This window comes from Chinchilla lanigera, unplaced genomic scaffold, assembly GCF_000276665.1.
Source record: "Chinchilla lanigera isolate Chin_1 unplaced genomic scaffold, ChiLan1.0 scaffold00058, whole genome shotgun sequence".
Lineage (NCBI taxonomy): Eukaryota > Metazoa > Chordata > Mammalia > Rodentia > Chinchillidae > Chinchilla > Chinchilla lanigera.
In genome coordinates, this window is record NW_004955459.1 from 5,668,409 (window position 1) to 5,686,160 (window position 17,752).

Sequence of the window (17,752 nt, forward strand, 5' to 3'; positions counted from 1 at the left end):
CTTGAGAGAAGACATCTACTCAGTGAAATTAGGACAGCAGCAGCATTAGTTTATGTATTATTTCTGGTCCTGTCCACTTCCTTTCATATCTCCCTCTATTTTTATGTTTACTTTTTTGTGGGGGAGGGGTACCAAGAGTTGATCTCACAACCTTGCACTAGCCAGGCAGGCCCTGTGCTGCTGGGCTCTATCCTCGACCCTCATGTCTCCCTTTGAAGGTATTACTTGTGAGAGCCCCTTAGTTGGGTCTTTTCATTCTTTTTGTTTTGTTTTGTTTTGTTTTGGTTTTTGCTTTTTTGTTCGGTGTTCCCTTCTAACTGGTACTTTTGCTGCATGGTCCCATTCCCTACAGCTGGAGTCTGTGAGAAGACCTGGGCTCTTTGGGGAAGCAGGCAGTATTAAAACAATAGTTTTACATGTAGAAATCACCAGAGATTGTTTTGAAAGTACAACTCCTTGTTCCCCACCAGAGGTTTAGTCAGATGTCTGATGGTTGTCCTGGACCTTGGAAGGCTTCGAGATTCCCTAGAGAGTCAAGTGTGTGGCTGAATTGAACACGTCTCCATTAAAGATGTTAGAAGGGAAAGAGAACCAGCTAGAGAAGAAACATAATGAGTGTGAGGGAGATGAACCTGGAATTGATTTCAGGGCAAGGGAAATGGTCTGTTCCCCTCTAAAAATCATCCTTTTCTCCTTGGGCATCTTTTGCCACTTCATTCTGTTAATGGACCCCAAATTACACCCCTAGAGACTCTCCAAGCCTTGATTATTAAGAAGACTCATTAAAAAGTACAGGTTGGAGTGCTATTAATTATTCACAAATTAGGGAGAATCAATTCTTTCCTTCCAAATTTCCTCCAGATAAGTAGCATTGAAAAACAGAAAATTTTAATGAGGAAAACAGGAAAGGGAAATACCTGAAGCAACATGCAGCTGGATGGGTAAACACCTCTGGGGTTGGAGATTTAGGGCTTTACTGGGTGACCAGGCACCCACATAGTTTGCAGTCCAAGGCTTAGACAGTTTGATTGGGGTTCTGGAACAAATTTGGATGGTCATAAACATAAATCTCTGAAGTTCAAAGGGATGTCTGTCTTCACCTCCCAGACTGGCAAAGAATAAAGAGTATTGTACTTCTTTGGACTCAGAACAAAATACCCACCAAAATGGCACCTTGCTGTGCTGAATCTTTTGAACTGATGTGCCCTGGGGGATCCCTGGAGAAGGGTTCTCTGAATGTGTTCTGCCTCCCGGCTGTCTTTCACCCACAGAGGCATAAACACTAGAATCCTTCTACCTCCAGGAGGGTGATAGAAACAAGGACACTTTCTTCCCCAAAAGAAGCCAAAAAAGGGGCTGGGGATTTAGCTCAGTGGCAAAAGCGCCTGCCTGGCAAGCGCAAGGTCGTGAGTTCGGTTCCCGGTACCAGAGAAAAACCAAAAAAAAAAAAAAAAGAAGCCAAAAAAGATAAAGAGGACTCTCTCTCCCTCATCCTTTAGAGACCCTCACTACAGTGGGTCCTGACCAAAACCTGAGAAGAATGGAGGCTGTGCAAAGAGTCTAACAAGAATCTGGATAGACAGGCATTCCCTCCCTCACTCTGCTACCATTAGGTCATAAAATGTTAACAGGCTTTGGTCCAATCACATTTCCATATCCCTGTCTGTTCTTCAGCCAACTTAAGCATAGAAACACTTTCTTCCAGGTCTTTGGGTCTTTGGCTCTAAAAGCTCCATGTCACCTCCAAATTAGACTTAATAAATCTGCCATGCTTTTCTCTGGTTCATCTTCTTCCCTTACAGGGATGTCAGTGATCACCCTTGTGATCAGTGGGGAAAGAGATCATATTTTTGGCCCTACTTAATGTTAGTGATACCGAGGAAAACAGGTAATTTCATATGTTGCACAGGGCAGCAGACATTTGGGCATTCTCTCTTTGTTATAAAAATCTTATAAATGTCATACTTCATTTTTCATGATATTTTGTTCTAGAGAATTGATCCTAAAATAACAAAAACTGAGACCAAGACATATGGTAAGGATACTTCAAGGTACCATTATTTACAGTAACAAAAATTTAAAACTGCCAGTATTTCTAGCAATGCCAAGGTAGCTCAATAAATGTGCTATGTTCATGGTATGGGATATAATATATTTATGAAAAAGAATAATGTCCAACAATGCCTCAGATATCCTATCATGGGAACATATAGCTAATCAGCATATGTTGTGGGCATCCCAAACAGAAAGAAATAATGTGATATAGAATGATAGGATCATATATTATTTTTGTAGTTTTTCTAGTGAACACTGGATTTCTTGAGGTTGCTAGAAAGAAAATCTAAATGTTTTGTAATTACTAAAATAAAAGAATTCTAAGAAATTATTTCAGTTGACACAAAACGCAGGACAAGTTGTTGTCCTTTCCTGCTTTTGCCCTGGCTATTTTTCCCAAGTCCTGGTATTCAGCACAGGGCATTAGTTTAGAAGGTTTCCCATAGCAAGACAGATAGGCTGCCCTATGCTAAGTGAGGAATGAAGACTTGAAAGGTTTTTGCTATAAAGAAGGGGGTACAAAAAGGACAGTTTCCATGCTTGAAACACAGCCTATTTTAGAGATAGCTAATAATACACACTAACAGTATCAAATGCCTATAATGTGCCAGGAACAGTAATGCTGTCATTTCTAATTGTCAGCACGATCTCCAGGGAAAAACTTGTTGTCTTAAATGTAGACAGTAACTCAAGGTTGGAGAGTTTGTCCAAGGTCATACACTTACTGAGAGGGGAGACATCCAACACCCCGCCAGAGTTCTTTCTGCTCTCAGACTGGAAGTTGGCCCTGCCCTGCTCCTGGAATCACTGTGACATATGAATATCTCTGCAAAGCTATTTTCTGCTGTTGATTTTGACTTTGTATTTATCTTCTCTTTCCTAAGAGCTTTATCAAGATATACACCATATATTTTATCTACTTAGCATGCACAAATCAGTGGTTTTTAATATATTCTGTTCTATGCAACAATCACAATAATCAATTTTAAAGTATTTTATCATCCTTAAAATCTAGCACCATAGCTAAAATCTCTTTCCATCGCTCCATCAGCAGCTCTGCTCAGCCACTCTCCTACTTACTGCTTCTCTGAGTTTGCCTGTTCATAAGTAAACAATATGCTCCACTTTGTGGCTGCTATGTTTAGCTTAATATTTTAAGATTCATCCATGTACAATTAACCAGTACAATTTTCTGGCTGAATAACACACCTTGGAATGGACATACTGCATTTTCTTTATCCATTCACTATTGCTAGACACATGGGTGGCTCTTGAGTTAACCTATTGGGAATAATGCTGTGAATATAGGTTCTCACTCCTCTTCAGTGCAGGAGTTGAACTACTGGGTCATGTGACAATCACATGTGTAACCCTTGCAGAAACTGTAATACCATTCCTGTAGATGCTGTATCAACTTCCATTCTGAACATGCAACTTTGATTTTAACATTATTGACTTCATACTTTGGTCTTGTCCTCTGATGACTATGTAGATTCTAAAATGAATTAAAGTAAAAGCATAGTTTTATTTCTCAAGATACTGAAGTAAGACTGACCTTAGAATTCCAGCTGATTATTACTTTGCTTTTTAAGGATAGAACATAAAGGTAGTTAGAGAAAATCTGATGTCTTTAAAAATAATGTGTACTACACTAAGAAACCTTTACCGCAATTTCACAGTAAAGTTTTCGTAAAACTGAGACTCAGAGGGGTAAGGGATACCACGAGGGCTTATGTCATCTTTAATATGTGCTGAGCTTGAAGGGAAAGGAGGATTTCTACGGACCGGTGCTGGATATTTCTGAATAGCTCGTTCGTTGTTGGGATGGGGTGTCCTGTAGTATTCTTTCTGTGTGGATGCAGATCATCCTTAGATGGCAGAAACAATCCCCAGCCTGAGCAACAAAACTGTCTCCAGATGCTGCCAATAGCCCCCTGAGAAGAATTAGGGCAGATGGAGTGGGCGTGGAGGTAGAAAATAATCCTCCACAGAGGAGATCTACTGACTTAAAGGAATACGCTTCAGCTTGGGGAGCTGTGAGACATGTTCTTGCACTGGCCCCTTGCCCCCTTTCCTTCTTCAGCCAAATTGTTGACCAACAGATCTTTTGCACTTCAATTTTCACCTTAGTTTAGTGTCTCTCTCTGTTCTTTGTAGAAAGAAAAGCAACATCATAATCTGTGATGAAACTTGCTAATGGCCCTCGGCATTCAGCTGGCTGGCCCAGGCCTGACGTCTCAGCCATGCCTCTAGGAGAGGACTCCTTCCAACCACACACTTGTGCCGAGAGGTGCAGCCTAAGCACATTTCCTGAAGGGTCTATTTGCAAGCTTGGAAATAACCCCTTACAGATTCCTTCAGCGCTTTCATCCACCTGTTACTCTCTGCTCAAGGCCCTGCCACTTATAATTTCTAGGAATTTAGATGGATTTCTTAATCTCTTTCAACTTGTTTCCTCATCTGTGAAAACAAAATGGAGTTGACTGCCTTGACTTAGAAGTTTCAGCTTTATCATTCCCAGAAAACCCAATTCAATTGTTTCCCCACATCCTGCCATATTTGCCTTTACTTAAGAGCTCCAAGGTAGTTTCAATTTTTGTGAGAACAAAGTAGGGAGGATGTAAATAATTGAATAAAGCACTCCTAAAATGTCAGTCACATTGTAAAAGAGCATATTGCAATTACTAGAACCATTATGCTACAATTTAGCACCTGAGCTAGAATTTTCTTGGATACCAATTTTCCGTAGATTATCAAATTGTATTAACCATCCCTGATGTATGGTAGACTGAATTCACATGTACCATCAAATGATGGCTTTTGCTTTTATCCTTGTCCTTACAGAGTGGCAGGGCCCCTTCAAAAGTAATGCTGCAAGGGTCTTCTCAGAACAAAGAAAAGCAACCTGGCATCGTTCCTACATATGTACGTATAGTTCTAGTGTGTCTCTGTGATGTAGATGGTACCCAGTCAGGGTGTTGTATGTTAGTGTGTTGCCATTTAAGAGAGACAAAGGCACAAAAACTGTATAAGAGGCAAAACTCTGCCAGGATCAGGGCTCAGTCTTTTGGCCATTAGCCCTCTGAGCCAGTGCTGGCACCAATACAGTTGCTTCCTAGAAAGACGAGCCTCAGTATTCCGTGTCTCTGAGACAGAAGCCTGTGGCACAGTACATCAGATGCCTGCTTTTTCTGTCTTGCTGCCTTTTTCTGGAACACGGCACCCTGCTAGACTAAACTATCTAAAACACAAGATTAATGACCTCACAAGAAATACTCCAGGACTAGACTGTGGGAGCCAGAGGATGAAACGCACACTGCTTTTTTTGACAGTCTATTCCTTTTACACCAAAGTCACTATCTGTCCTCTCCATCTTATTTTCCAGGATCCCAGTTCGTATTCTCTACTCCATCTAGAGCAGTATATTCACTGTGCTGCAAGCACACAATGCAACTCCTCTGTGTTTCCAACCCCACTCGGCACCACCTATGCACGGCCCTCTTTGTGCTGCAAGTATCCACACCATCTCCTGTCTCCCAAGGTCCAGAATCGTCTTACCGTGTCTTCTAAAATGTATGAACAGAGAGCACACACTCCCCAATTTTCTATCACCATCACTGAACATAATACAGAGCACATTAACAGGGCTAACTGACTGATGAAATGAAAAAGCCAGTGAGTAAGTTGGTAAGTCAGGAAATGGATGAAACAGGTTTTCTTTGACTAGACTACTACATAGCAACTTCTTCTAACATCCTGTAATATCTTCTGTCTGATCTATTCATGTAGGTCATGTTATTTACTGTCTTGTAGTAGTAATCAAGAATTTGTCTATGTAAGTCTCCTTTCCCCAATGGGATGACAAGTTCCTGGGGTTCAGAGTCTAAATCATGTTTTGACATCTTCCTCAGAATCAACAGGGCAACATCCTGCTCTCTCCAAATGCTCACTGATTGATTGAGCATCAGACAAGATGATATCCACTGCCAAGTGAAAGCAGCAAGGCCTTCTCATGTGTACTGCCCGTAAATCACAGGTTAAGTCTTTCCTAGCCTTTAAAGCCTGGATCATATTTCAAGGTAACTTGGATCTCAGAAACTCCTGGTAGGTGTATAAGAAGGGGGACACCTGCATTTGTCGTGCACTCTAGTCTGATAGACACATTTATGGTAGATCATGACAGTATTTTTTCTAGTAGAGTCATACACTGTCAGCTCTATCTCCAAGCTAAAAATTAAGTTCAACTCCAGGGAGATATTTCCTTATCCCCTTCCTGAGGCAGCACAAATCCTGATGCCATCAAAATTCTGTTTCCTCTTTTGCCTTTCCCTTCTTGTCCTCTCTGCCACAGGCATCTGAAGTCCCTGTGGACTCTCATATCTTGTCTTCTGTCCCTGTTTCACTTCTCTGAGTAGAATATTCTTTCCCTCTCTAGCAAAATTCTATTCATTCTACAGAACAAAGCTACGTGATCCCACCACAGGTATCCTTATGTTCTCACCCATCTCGCTCCTCTCGTCTGTGAGTCCTGAGTGTGTGTGCCCTGCCTCCTAGAAACACCAGTACTGTGTATGGTTCCTTCCAGCAGCGCCTACGGGCTGCCAGTGAGCGGTGCCTCCATCTGAGACTGGATTACAGCACTAGTGCAAAGCACATGTTTCAAAAGCTTCCAGAACTAAAGGGAAGCCAAGCAATTTAAATGAGATCATTGTCAATTGGAAACTATGAAATTGGAGGGGAACTGACAGCAGGTTTGGACAGTAGGTTTTTCTGCTATAATAGTAGAAATCAAGCTCCTTCCTTCTTTCAAACACAAGATAGAGCCAAGAGTGAGTTAAAAACTAGAATGTTCAATTGTCATCACTGAGGCCTGGAAAAGCTACAGATGCACAAAAGAGAACTACTTTAATAAACACATCCAGAAGTTGCTTGATAGCTTTTTTTTTTTTTGTAACAGAAATCGAACTCAGGACCTTGCACTTGCCAGACAGATATCTGTGCCACTGACCTATATCTCTGGCTTCCTTGATATCTTGAAGCTTGGAAAATTTCATTTCAATTTCTCATAAAAGAGAATGCTTCTTTATATTTTTATCTTCAGAAACTCAAACTCTGTGCTCAAATAGACAGCTTGGTGTGACAGTCAGGTCTCCATGTATATCTGCCTATTTGCCCTTGCTAATGGGGTTTTCCCATCCACATTATCTTAGCTAAAACAGTCATTAATGACAATTTAATTGAAGCAGAATGAACTTCACAGACCCGTCATGTTTGCTTCATGTGCAGATGGTGGCTAGTTACAAATGGTTTATATAAAAGAGGGCAATATTTGAGGGACAGCTCTTAATTGCAGGGTTGTACCCTGTAACCACCTGGCAGCCAGGATTAATTAAGGTGAGGACTCGTACCCTTCATGATGAAGCTCTCTAGACCATTTTCCCACCTCTGTGAGGTCCACTGGCCTATATGTAATGAATAATTCTCCTAAGCATATCTCATTCCGAGGTTTGACATCTTCTGTGATATACCATTGTTCTCACCTGCATGTTTGTTAAAAATCATTAGTAACTCTTTTTCACTGTTAAGATTACATTCTTCAGAAATATTTGGGACATCAACTTCCTAGTTTATTTATTCAGACAGTTTGCTTACACTTGGCAAATAGTTATGGAGGCCCAGTGGTAAGCAAGGTCTTAGTCCTTGGACACACCAAGGTGAGCCAGGCAGATGGTGCACTTGTTCCCGTGGTCTTTACATTCTTGAATGAGATGAACACTGTGTAACCAATTCAATGAACATATAATTAACATACACACTTATGAGCTGAATTGTGTTCCTGCAATTTTACACATTGAATCCTTAATGTATTAGACCTAAAGTGTGGCTCTAATGATACCATGGAAGTAAAATGTGCAGTTGGGCAGTTTGAGGTAAAGATCTAATAAAAAAATCACATGGGTTCTGTCTGCCTTTGAGCCTTGCTGCTGTATTTTCTTTCTGAAGTGATAGAAACAAACATAAACCTTCATCTATGGGATAATTTGTCCGTTCTCCAATTATCCTTTATCATGTCCTCGCCTTGTTTCCTCTCTACAAGATATATCTTTGGTACCTTCAAATTTTCCCCTGTTAACAGAGTTTGAAGATCCTATGTATTCTGACACCTCTTTTCCCAGTGTGGACACACACACACACACACACACACACACACACAGTATTAAAGTGTGATATCAAGAAAGTTATATAAAAATCCTCAAGTGTGATATGTGGTTCCTAATTTCCTACAACCACTGGGAGGCATGTGCATGCCACTTCTGGGACATATAAGCATTTCAGTTACAAAAATAATGGTGTCAAGGGTCCATTTTACATTTCTTATACCACTGTATTGGTCAGATTTTCATTGCTGGGACAAAATACCTGACAGCCGCACTTACAGAAGGAAAGGTATATTTTGCCTTATGGTTTCAGAATTTTAGTCCATAGTATTGCTGGCTGAAAGGCAGCAACAGTATGGCAGAGAATCATGGCAGAGGAGTTCTCATCTCTTGGCAGCTAGGAAATGGAGAGGAAAAAGCCCAAAAAGAGAAATATCTCTCAAAAATATGTTAACAGGGACCTCCACTAATGAGACCCCACTTCCTAACAGCCCACTGAGCCAAGAAACTTGGGAATAGATTAATCCATTGATAAGCTTAGCACACTTTGATCCCATCACTTCTCCCATCCCACCTCTGAATATTGCTACATCCAGGATGAAGCTCTCACTGCATGAGTCTTTACAGGATAAACTGTATTTAACCATAACATATGCAAGGATGTAGCCGAAATTTAGCAGTTGAGAGGTATGAACTGTAGTGAAGGACTTGAACTTGGATGTTTCCAACCAAGCCCACTTATCCTACTTTGAAAGAAAAGAAAAGAAAAAAAGAAAAAAAGAAAGAAAGAAAGAGGAAGAAAGATTAAGAAACCTTTGGTTTGACGATTTCCATGAAAATAGTCAAGTTCACCTACTGTTTTCCTTCAAGAACTTAACAGGCTGGGGAAAAGGGGCTTAAGTGATTCCACCCCAACCCCTTCTGCAGCAGAAGAAGACAGTAAGCTTCAGTAAAATAAGACTTACTCAAGTTCTGCATCCTAGAGCTTTGCTCAGACTCTATGTTTAGTGAGGAGGTAACATTTAGAAAAGCATTGTAATAAATAAAAATTAGACTGAAGGCCCACACTTCTTTTTCATATTCTTTCTGCTTTGCTTTGTCCCATCAGAAAAAAATAAAAATATATGTCAGATAACTTTCAAAATAGTCATGGCAGTGCTAATTTCCTTCTTAGGTCATTTCGTGTTTTACATAAGGTCCAAACTATTTTTCCATCACTTCCTTAGGAAAATGAAATTAGTGGGCTCTGTCATCTTTAAATATGTCCTGGTTTTTTAGAGATTCAGATCTCCATTCTCCACATTTTTAAGAGTCTTAGTACAAAAAAAAAAAAAAAAAAAGAGTCTTAGTACAGTATGTAACTGCAGAGGATCCTCATGATCACATGACCACTGTGAGAGTGATTTTGAGTCTGAAATGCATAAAGTAAGAAGTCTAAGTGCTTTTTTAAAAGTTCATTTAAGATTTACTTAAATGAACTGGGCGTAATGGCACATACCTGTAATTCCAGCACTCAGGAGGCTGAGACAGGAGTACCCCTCTGAATTTGAAGCCAGCCTAAGCTACATAGTAAGTTCAAGGCCAGCCTGAACTACTTTGTCAGACCCTGTTTCAAAAAATTTTTTTAAAAAAAATTTATCTAAATGGATTTTCCAACTCCTGAAAGGGCAAATGGCAAGGTTCACTTAAAAGAATTCTCTTTTCTGCTCCAGATGCAGGATTTGCACATGAGAAGAGGTGCTCAGGGTGACCAGAAGGGGGAGGGCTGGGCAGCACAGGACAGAGTCCTTGGAAGAAGAATGACCCCTACTGACACAGACATCATGTCCCTGAGGAGGATGAATCCTTACCTTAGATGATATGGTAATCCTTGGGCAGAATCCATACCAAAGTCAAAAATATTTTAAAACCACATGTCAGACATATAATACTCAGTGAATATTTGTGTATGCTGATATGTACCTGTGTAAGATTTATTTAATATTAGATAGCACCCTTAGCAAAAGTGGTTCAGCACTCTGTAAACACAATGATCTCCCTATCTTGTACAGTTTCCACCTGACTCAAGATTGAGGCCACCGAGTAAAATGTTGGAAAGGCAAAATGGTAGATCTGAAACAGCGTATTGTCTTAATAGCTGACTTCACATTTGTCTGTAGATCTTTCATCTAAAGCAGGGTCCCTTTCCATATGATTACACACTGGTAAACAACGGAGTTGGGCAGAAACACGATACAATGTGAAGACCATGAATTGGGATTCAAAGGAAAGGCCTTCACTTGTGTGCGGCACAGGTCCCTTCATTTATTTGTGATTCTCGAGCTCCTTCTGTGTGGGTTGGCAGCACGATGCCCACTTCATCAGTTTCCTGAGAGTGTGTCCCTGAGGGTAGTGCAGATAAGGACCCAGCGCGGGCCCTGACCAGCAGAGGATCTGCCTTGGGTGTTATTTCCACTTTCACTTCACTTGCTGTGAAACGGGGGCCTTTGTTTTTCCTCCCACTCATGCACATGTGCCTTTGAAAAAAGGGAAAGAAAAAACTAGAAAACAAACAAATATACAGGTGAAAGACTACACTGTTGTCCTTTATTTTCCTGAAATTGCATCTCCTAGAACAGCTGGATGCAGACACTTTCTATTTTGAGGATGCATATTTATTTTGCAAGTCTCTTCCTCAGCCCTAACTCAGAAAGCCCCGATAACCACCTCCCAAAAGGCAGGTGCACGGTGAGGGTTCCAGGTATCTCTGTACTTTCTTTCCCACAGGAAGTAACTACTTTCAGAGCAAGGATACTACAAACACCCGAGCTAGTCACCAATCAGGGTTTGAAAATCTGCATTCTCTGGCACACTGATAAAGTGTATTGCTGTATTTGTTTTTATGTCATACAAAACATGTCAAGGGGAGCCAGCTGGCCCTCGCAAATTATTGGGATAACTTCAATATTTTTCATTATTCATATGGGATTTTTGTCTTTCATGAAGGCTGTAAGATCTCAAATCATTTCAAAACAAGCTTCTTTAACATTGGCAGGGAAGGCAAAACTGGTTCTTTTTGTTGTTGTTGTTTTTGTTGTTTCCTCCTTTTCTGGTAGAAAAATGCCAGAAAATACAAAATCTTGATCCATGTGAAGTATAAATTAAGAAACTCAAATTTTTCAAAATGCAGGAAAGCTTCCCCAGGGCAAGAATTATGTAAGAGTTTTCTGAGACATATTTGTGGAATGCAGGCTGTACATTTTTAAAATTTCCCTTTACTTGTTTCAATATTTGAGAGACAGGTCTGAAATAACTGATGATTTTCCCCTTTCGTATTTGGTAAAGTGGCAGCTTTTAGCAGCCTCTCTTTCAGTCATAAATGCGTTTTAATGGACTGACATGTGCTTAATAATACAGGCAGCACCTGGATTCTTCAGAGCAATGCCTCACCAGGGCCTGTACTACATTAAAACTGCATTTTTGACCTGAGGCCTACAAGTCTCTGTACTCAAACATTTCAACGATTAGAGAGAAGCAGCCCAGTGCCAGCTCACATTTTTCTTCTCCAAATAAGGAGGATTCAGGTTTAACTTTCATAACTGTGAACATGAAAAATATTATAATTCTAAGTGAGAAACTCATTTCCATTACTGAAATCTAATAAATTTTTATAAAACTCTTCTGACTGTACAAATTCATCCTTAGCTCTTTCAGCCCCATGGAATGAGCCTCCTTCTAGCTGTAGGCCCTGACTCAGTAGGAAGAAAAGGAAACTTTTAAATAGCTTGTCAATACCAGCTCTGCTGGTATTGGAGATGCTGTACCTCATTCAATGGTCATCACAGTCTTTTGTGGCTCCTCTGTCTGTCTGTCTGTCTGTCTCTTTCTCTGTCTCTCTTGATAGACAATCTCTAAGCTCATTCCCAATGATTCATACATGTAATATTCATGTCCCTGTGTAAGCCCTCCTCTTCCACATGGGCTGGACTTATCTCCATGCTTCTAGTGAGTATGACATAGCAGAAATGACACCATTTCTCAGTCCAAGTTTTCAAGAAGAATACAGCTGTCTTGTGTGCTTGTTCCTGCTGTCTCTTGGCATTCTGCTAGGAGCCCATCAGGATAAAGTGAGTCCTGCTGACAGCCACTAGCAAGCAGATCTTTCCCCATCGACGTCACCCCCTGTGATAAGTCACCCCATTGCTTTCTGATCAATGCTTTCATTGCAAACTTATGAAACCTTGAGCCACAACCAAGTTGCCTCTGAATTTCTGACTCACAGAAATTGAGACAGAATAAATATTGCTTTCAACCACTAAATGTGGGTGTTTTACAGCTATAGCTACTGAATACACTCCAGTAGACAGGGAAGACAAAGCTACAGAGTTCATCCCTGGCCACAGCGCAGGAAGCAGAGGTACTCTCAGGACCTTTTGCTCCCTCATTGGCATTTGAGGTTGTCCCAAGGCCTGATCAGATCTTAATCTAATTTAAAGCCTTTAATGTTTAACTTAATCTTCTTTCTTGTATTCGTATTATAAAACTGATAGTCCCATAGGGGAAGGAAGACCTTATAATTTTTTTGTTTTGTTTTGTTTTGTTTTGTTTTTCTCCAGTACCGGGAACCGAACTCACGACCTTGCGCTTGCCAGGCAGGTGCTTTTGCCACTGAGCTAAATCCCCAGCCCCTGAAGACCTTATAATTAAAGAATAGTGTCTTGTGTAATGTGTGAGGGGTGCAGGCTCAGCATGCACAGCAGAGGGGGATTCAGTGCAGACCAAGTATTCAAGGAAATCCTTTGTAGGATTTGTGCCTCTTGCCCAGGGCCTGGCCAGCAATCTGGTGACAGTGAGTACTTGTCAAGCAAGCAGGCCCACTGCTGAAGGACATGAGAAAGTGGGAGGAGAGCCAGAGGAGGAGGTGGGAGAGGACCCAGCATGCCACAGTGGGACAGCCTGCTGGAAACCTGAGTGCTGAAAGCATGGTAGCTCCTAGACCTGTTCTATCTTCCTACACATTGGAATTTGAGCTGCACTGTGATCAACGCTCAGACTTCTGAAACCTCAGCCACTTGGGGGTCATTTAAAACCATTTGGCATGGCAAGGTGTCATATGTACTAGCATTTACTTCATATCTTAAAAACACATTTAAAAATGATTTTAAAAGTTCACAAATTTTTATATTTGAAACAGAATTTGGGGCAGGTATATATCCTGTGATGATATGATTTAAAAGGAAAATATAGACTTGGAAGTCAGACAGATTACAAGTAGAAGATCAGTTGCATCATCTTGTAACACATTATTTAGAAGCTATTAACATGACTCTACATTTTCTCATCCAAAGTAGAAAAGAGCCCCTCCCTTACGAGAACCTAGTGAAGACCATAGGTGACCCATGCTGTTTCCAGATAGGACCCACCAAAGCATTCCCTAGACCATCTCCATCACGCTGAGTGTGCCCGTGTGGGAATTCCTATTCCCACTTCTCTAATGAGGCTGTGGAGAAACACAGACATTTTAAGAGTTGACAAAGTTTAGCTAATTCTGAATTCATTGCTGTTGTTTCCTTTCTAATTAGGAAAAAATACTGGCTCTTCAGACTTGGAGTAAATTTTCCTGGGAGTTGTTTTTTGCTTGTTTGTTTGCTTGATTTGTTTTGTTTACTTGGTCAGAATTTCAACCATCATTGCTTGAGTGAATAAGAAAGCCTCCCAAAGGAAAATAAAAAGTATCAAAAGCAACGGTCCCAGAGGGAGTCAGCAGATGGTACCTGTGAGGATTTCAGCTGTGCGTTCTGTCATTTTCTGGATCACGAGTCTCAGGATTCCACCTTCCAGGCTCAGCAGCAGGTCCCCCGAGCCTTCAGACAGCTCTGTGGACAGAAGCAGACCATCCTTGTTCCATGTTCGAAACTGGAAGCTCACCGAGAGCCCATCAATTTGGGGGGTGCCGGGCAGCAGCAAATAACTGCTGCTGGAGTTGACAAATGTGATGGGAACAATCTGTGGTTCGGAGCAGGAAAAAGTGACATTGCCCTGGAAAACAATAAAAATCAAACATATAAAAGCCATTTTTTATTCTACAATCTGACAGCTGATATAAACAACCACCTGGAGCTGACCTTAATTTCAGGATCATTCCACATTCAGCTGCAAGATCTTTAAGGCAAAAACCATATGTCAGCTTTGCCCAGACACACTCACAAGAGTGTTTTCTGTTTGAGCTTTAAGAGTCACCATGCTATCTATAAACAGGGCCATCTGAGTCTTTAGGAAGGGAGGGGGACAGAAACATCAACATTTTCTAGGGAACCCAAGATATGAAAATAATTACATCCACTCACTGCATAAATGCACAGGTCAAGGCAACTATGTGCTATGCTCTGAGATAGCTTTAAAGAGATACACATAGAAAAATTTTGTTACAGTGTGGGGTGCACTAAAAGAGAGGTAGATACCAACTCCTGCAGGAGCTTGGCCAAAGAAATCATTAGACAAGCAAAGGTTTCACATGGGGGTGATGCTTGCATGGAAAAAGATGGTATGGAAGAGGAATGAGTGTGCCCTGGTTGACATTCTTACACCAAAGCACACTGTGTACAAAAGCTTGGGGAGAGAAATAAAATGGCATTGCTGGAAAATGGCAGGGAACTCTGCATTCTGCACAGTGGGAGTTGTGGGAAAGATGAGAGAGGGCAATGTAGAAAGGAAAGCGGAAGTAGAGCTGGAAGCCCTTTCATTCTGGCTCTGTAGGAGGTATTCAAAGGAGCAGTGGAGTGATAGTGGTCATGTGATCAATGTAATAAGAGCATTTGTAGAACACAGTGTGGGAGGGGATGAGAGGACCAAATCTGGGGAATACTGGGTATATCTAGAACAGAACCAAGAAGAATACTAAATAGATTTTCTATGCATAAGTCAAGGGAGACTGGGTCCAGCTTTCTTTGAGAATGGCAGAGTAAGTTTCAATATTATGAATTCATGGGAAACTAGAAAAATGGATTTATGAGCTCAGAGGGGCTACATGGTGGGATTGATTCCAGTGGAGGGAGAAAGGGAAGGCCTGGAACACTATGTAAGTTGTGAATAGGTGCTACATTATGAAAGCTATGAGGTATGTATACTGCAAATTCTACAACCAACCATGGCTTATTTTCTATCTCTTCTCCTTTAGATGCCAAGCATTCACTTCCACAACATTGCAGTGAGTTCACTGAAGAAAGTTTATGCAAATAGTCACACACATATCACGCTTCCTGTAAATGTTTCTTTTATGCACAGTGTGGTAGCTCATTTGTGAGGTTTCTTCCCATATGCAAGCAGGCAAGATTCTGTAGGGGAACATGCTGGCTTGAATGGAAGCCTGAATTTAATTCTACTGAGGTGGTGAGGAAGCAGAGTTAGGTACTAGTGCAGACTTTGCACAAGTCCTAGAGCAAATTAGTGGTCCAAATCCAAAACCTCTTTCCCTAGGTCTCAACCATGTTTGTTTATGGTAGTGTTCTGCTCCTAAAACCAAGTGACTATCACACACACTTCCACCAGGGCTACTACATTACTAACGATTTACTCATTAATTATGCTGCTACGGGAATACCTTTTCCACAAATCATTTGTTATAACTATTTAGATGTCTTCTTCTCTTTATAATAGATCATGAGAAGTGAATTAATGGGTCAAAGAAAGACTTTTGATATCCATCAAAAAATAGCCCACAGTTTACACTGCTTCACCATGCCAGGCAGTAAACTGAGAAGTTACACACATATCTTGGAAGTACTGCACAAAATGCCATGTTGTATTATATTACCCATTTTGAAGGTGCACACACTGGCTTCAGCAAGAGTAAATAACAAATCCCATAGGTCTCGTTAGCAGTGACTTTGGGAGAGAAGTCCGTGTTTGTCTGATTCGGAAGTCTTTTGTATTTAGTCACCATTGCTAGTAACTACCACCTCGGCTCCAAGGCCATGTTTAAAAAGATACACATGTCTGCATTTTAACTCACAGCTGTTTAAATTTTCATTTTTTTGGCAAATTTCCTATCAAGAAGGAAAAATACCCACTAATGATATCCTAATTGTGATAGGGCTGTTTTTTGGAAGAAGTGAAAAGGAAAAGAATAAATGCTCTAAAGGAAATTAAGTGATAGTAGTAACTTCTCTTCCCTCTTTTTGTATCTTGAGATCTGTACCATCTTCTGTAATAACACATTCACCAGAGTACAGCGTACTCAAAGTTTGAGGCTGTAGGAAGAGTAACAGTTGAAACATCATAAGGAACATAAGGTAAAAACTTCTGAGGTTTTAGATATGGCTCACTTATTTAAAATTTAAAATTTGTCTCATCCAAGTCCTCTTCTCAAGCTCTCTGAATGACATCTATGGAAGGTTGATCTCAGGACAGTGGAGGACCTGAAAAAGCTCAATCACTTTTGACAAAGGTCTGGCAGTTCCCTTTCTTGCCTTCCTTCATGCCACAGCTAATGAGATCAACTCCTTGAGAAGTAGGGAGAAGAGCTCAGATTCTAAGATGCCCCTGGATTGGACCTCTGGAGGAAGGACTTCAAATGAATGTCTTCAGTGTTCTCATTGGTTAATGAAAAACCACGAGTGGTGATCATCCTTTGCTTAACAGGGGTCAGAGAAATGGACATGTGTGAGGTGTGTGCTCTGCCATGGCTTTTTCTCTGGTTTCCTGTAGTTCTCTCTCCTCTCTCCTTTTCCTTTTCTACCCTTGACACCTTCTTGTGCTATTCTTGCCCTTATGCAGCTACCAGAGTTATCTAAGATTTCTTTGTTTTTAGCAGATGTTCCTGCTGTATTGTGTAATGGTAAATCCAAGGGTGAGTAGGAGAAAAAAGAGGTGAGTAGATGAGAAATTCCTTCTCCACGAAGGTGTGTTTCCAGCTCCTGGCCTCATCAGGTAGCTGCTGTTGGCCACTTTTGCTTTTAATCCCATCTGAATTGGGAAAATGCCACCACCAGTACAGAGCAGCATCAGTGCTCATCCTCATCCACCAGAATAGTGGGGAAGAAAAGAAAGTTAACTACATGTAAAAGTGTTGCTACTGAATTCAACACTGGACTATTTGACCATCTTCAGTAGTTCTACTTGTGACCATCCTCAACGTACCAGTTGAGAGAGACCCAACTAATTAATTAGAAATGGAACACAAGAAAAAAACTTACTTTGGAATTTTGTGAAAACAGATACGAGAAAAGGTCAGCAAACCATGTTCTGCTCTGTATGTGTTGTTTTCCATTTTTCCAGATTTCATCCCCTTATTCCAAGGAAGAAGCTTCATTTCTTAGATTCTATCCATTCAACTATCCAATTCATTCAATATTTCAACATTCCCTTGGGATTTCTCCAGTGTATAAAGTACAGGGTTTAGAAGTTTGACATATAAATATGACTCTAACCCTTTGCATTCTCTGTCCATTTGTGTACACTATGACTGCAGTCAGACCTTGATAAAAACAAGGTGAGCTGTGGCTGATTCTTCAAGGTAAACCAACCAGTGCTGGCCTCACGGGTGAGACTGAAAGGGAGTT

The 17,752-nt window shown here is 40.8% G+C and overlaps 1 protein-coding gene across 1 annotated transcript in view; it reads right to left on the reverse strand.

Moving 5' to 3' along the window:
* The window catches only part of Cntnap5 (contactin associated protein-like 5), an 809,758-nt gene that overhangs the window by 355,815 nt on the left and 436,191 nt on the right, over window positions 1-17,752 (reverse strand). Inside the window, exon 8 of the mRNA XM_013521091.1 lies at window positions 13,967-14,231. Coding sequence (XP_013376545.1) covers window positions 13,967-14,231 — 265 coding nt within the window. The remainder of the gene's footprint in view (window positions 1-13,966; window positions 14,232-17,752) is intronic.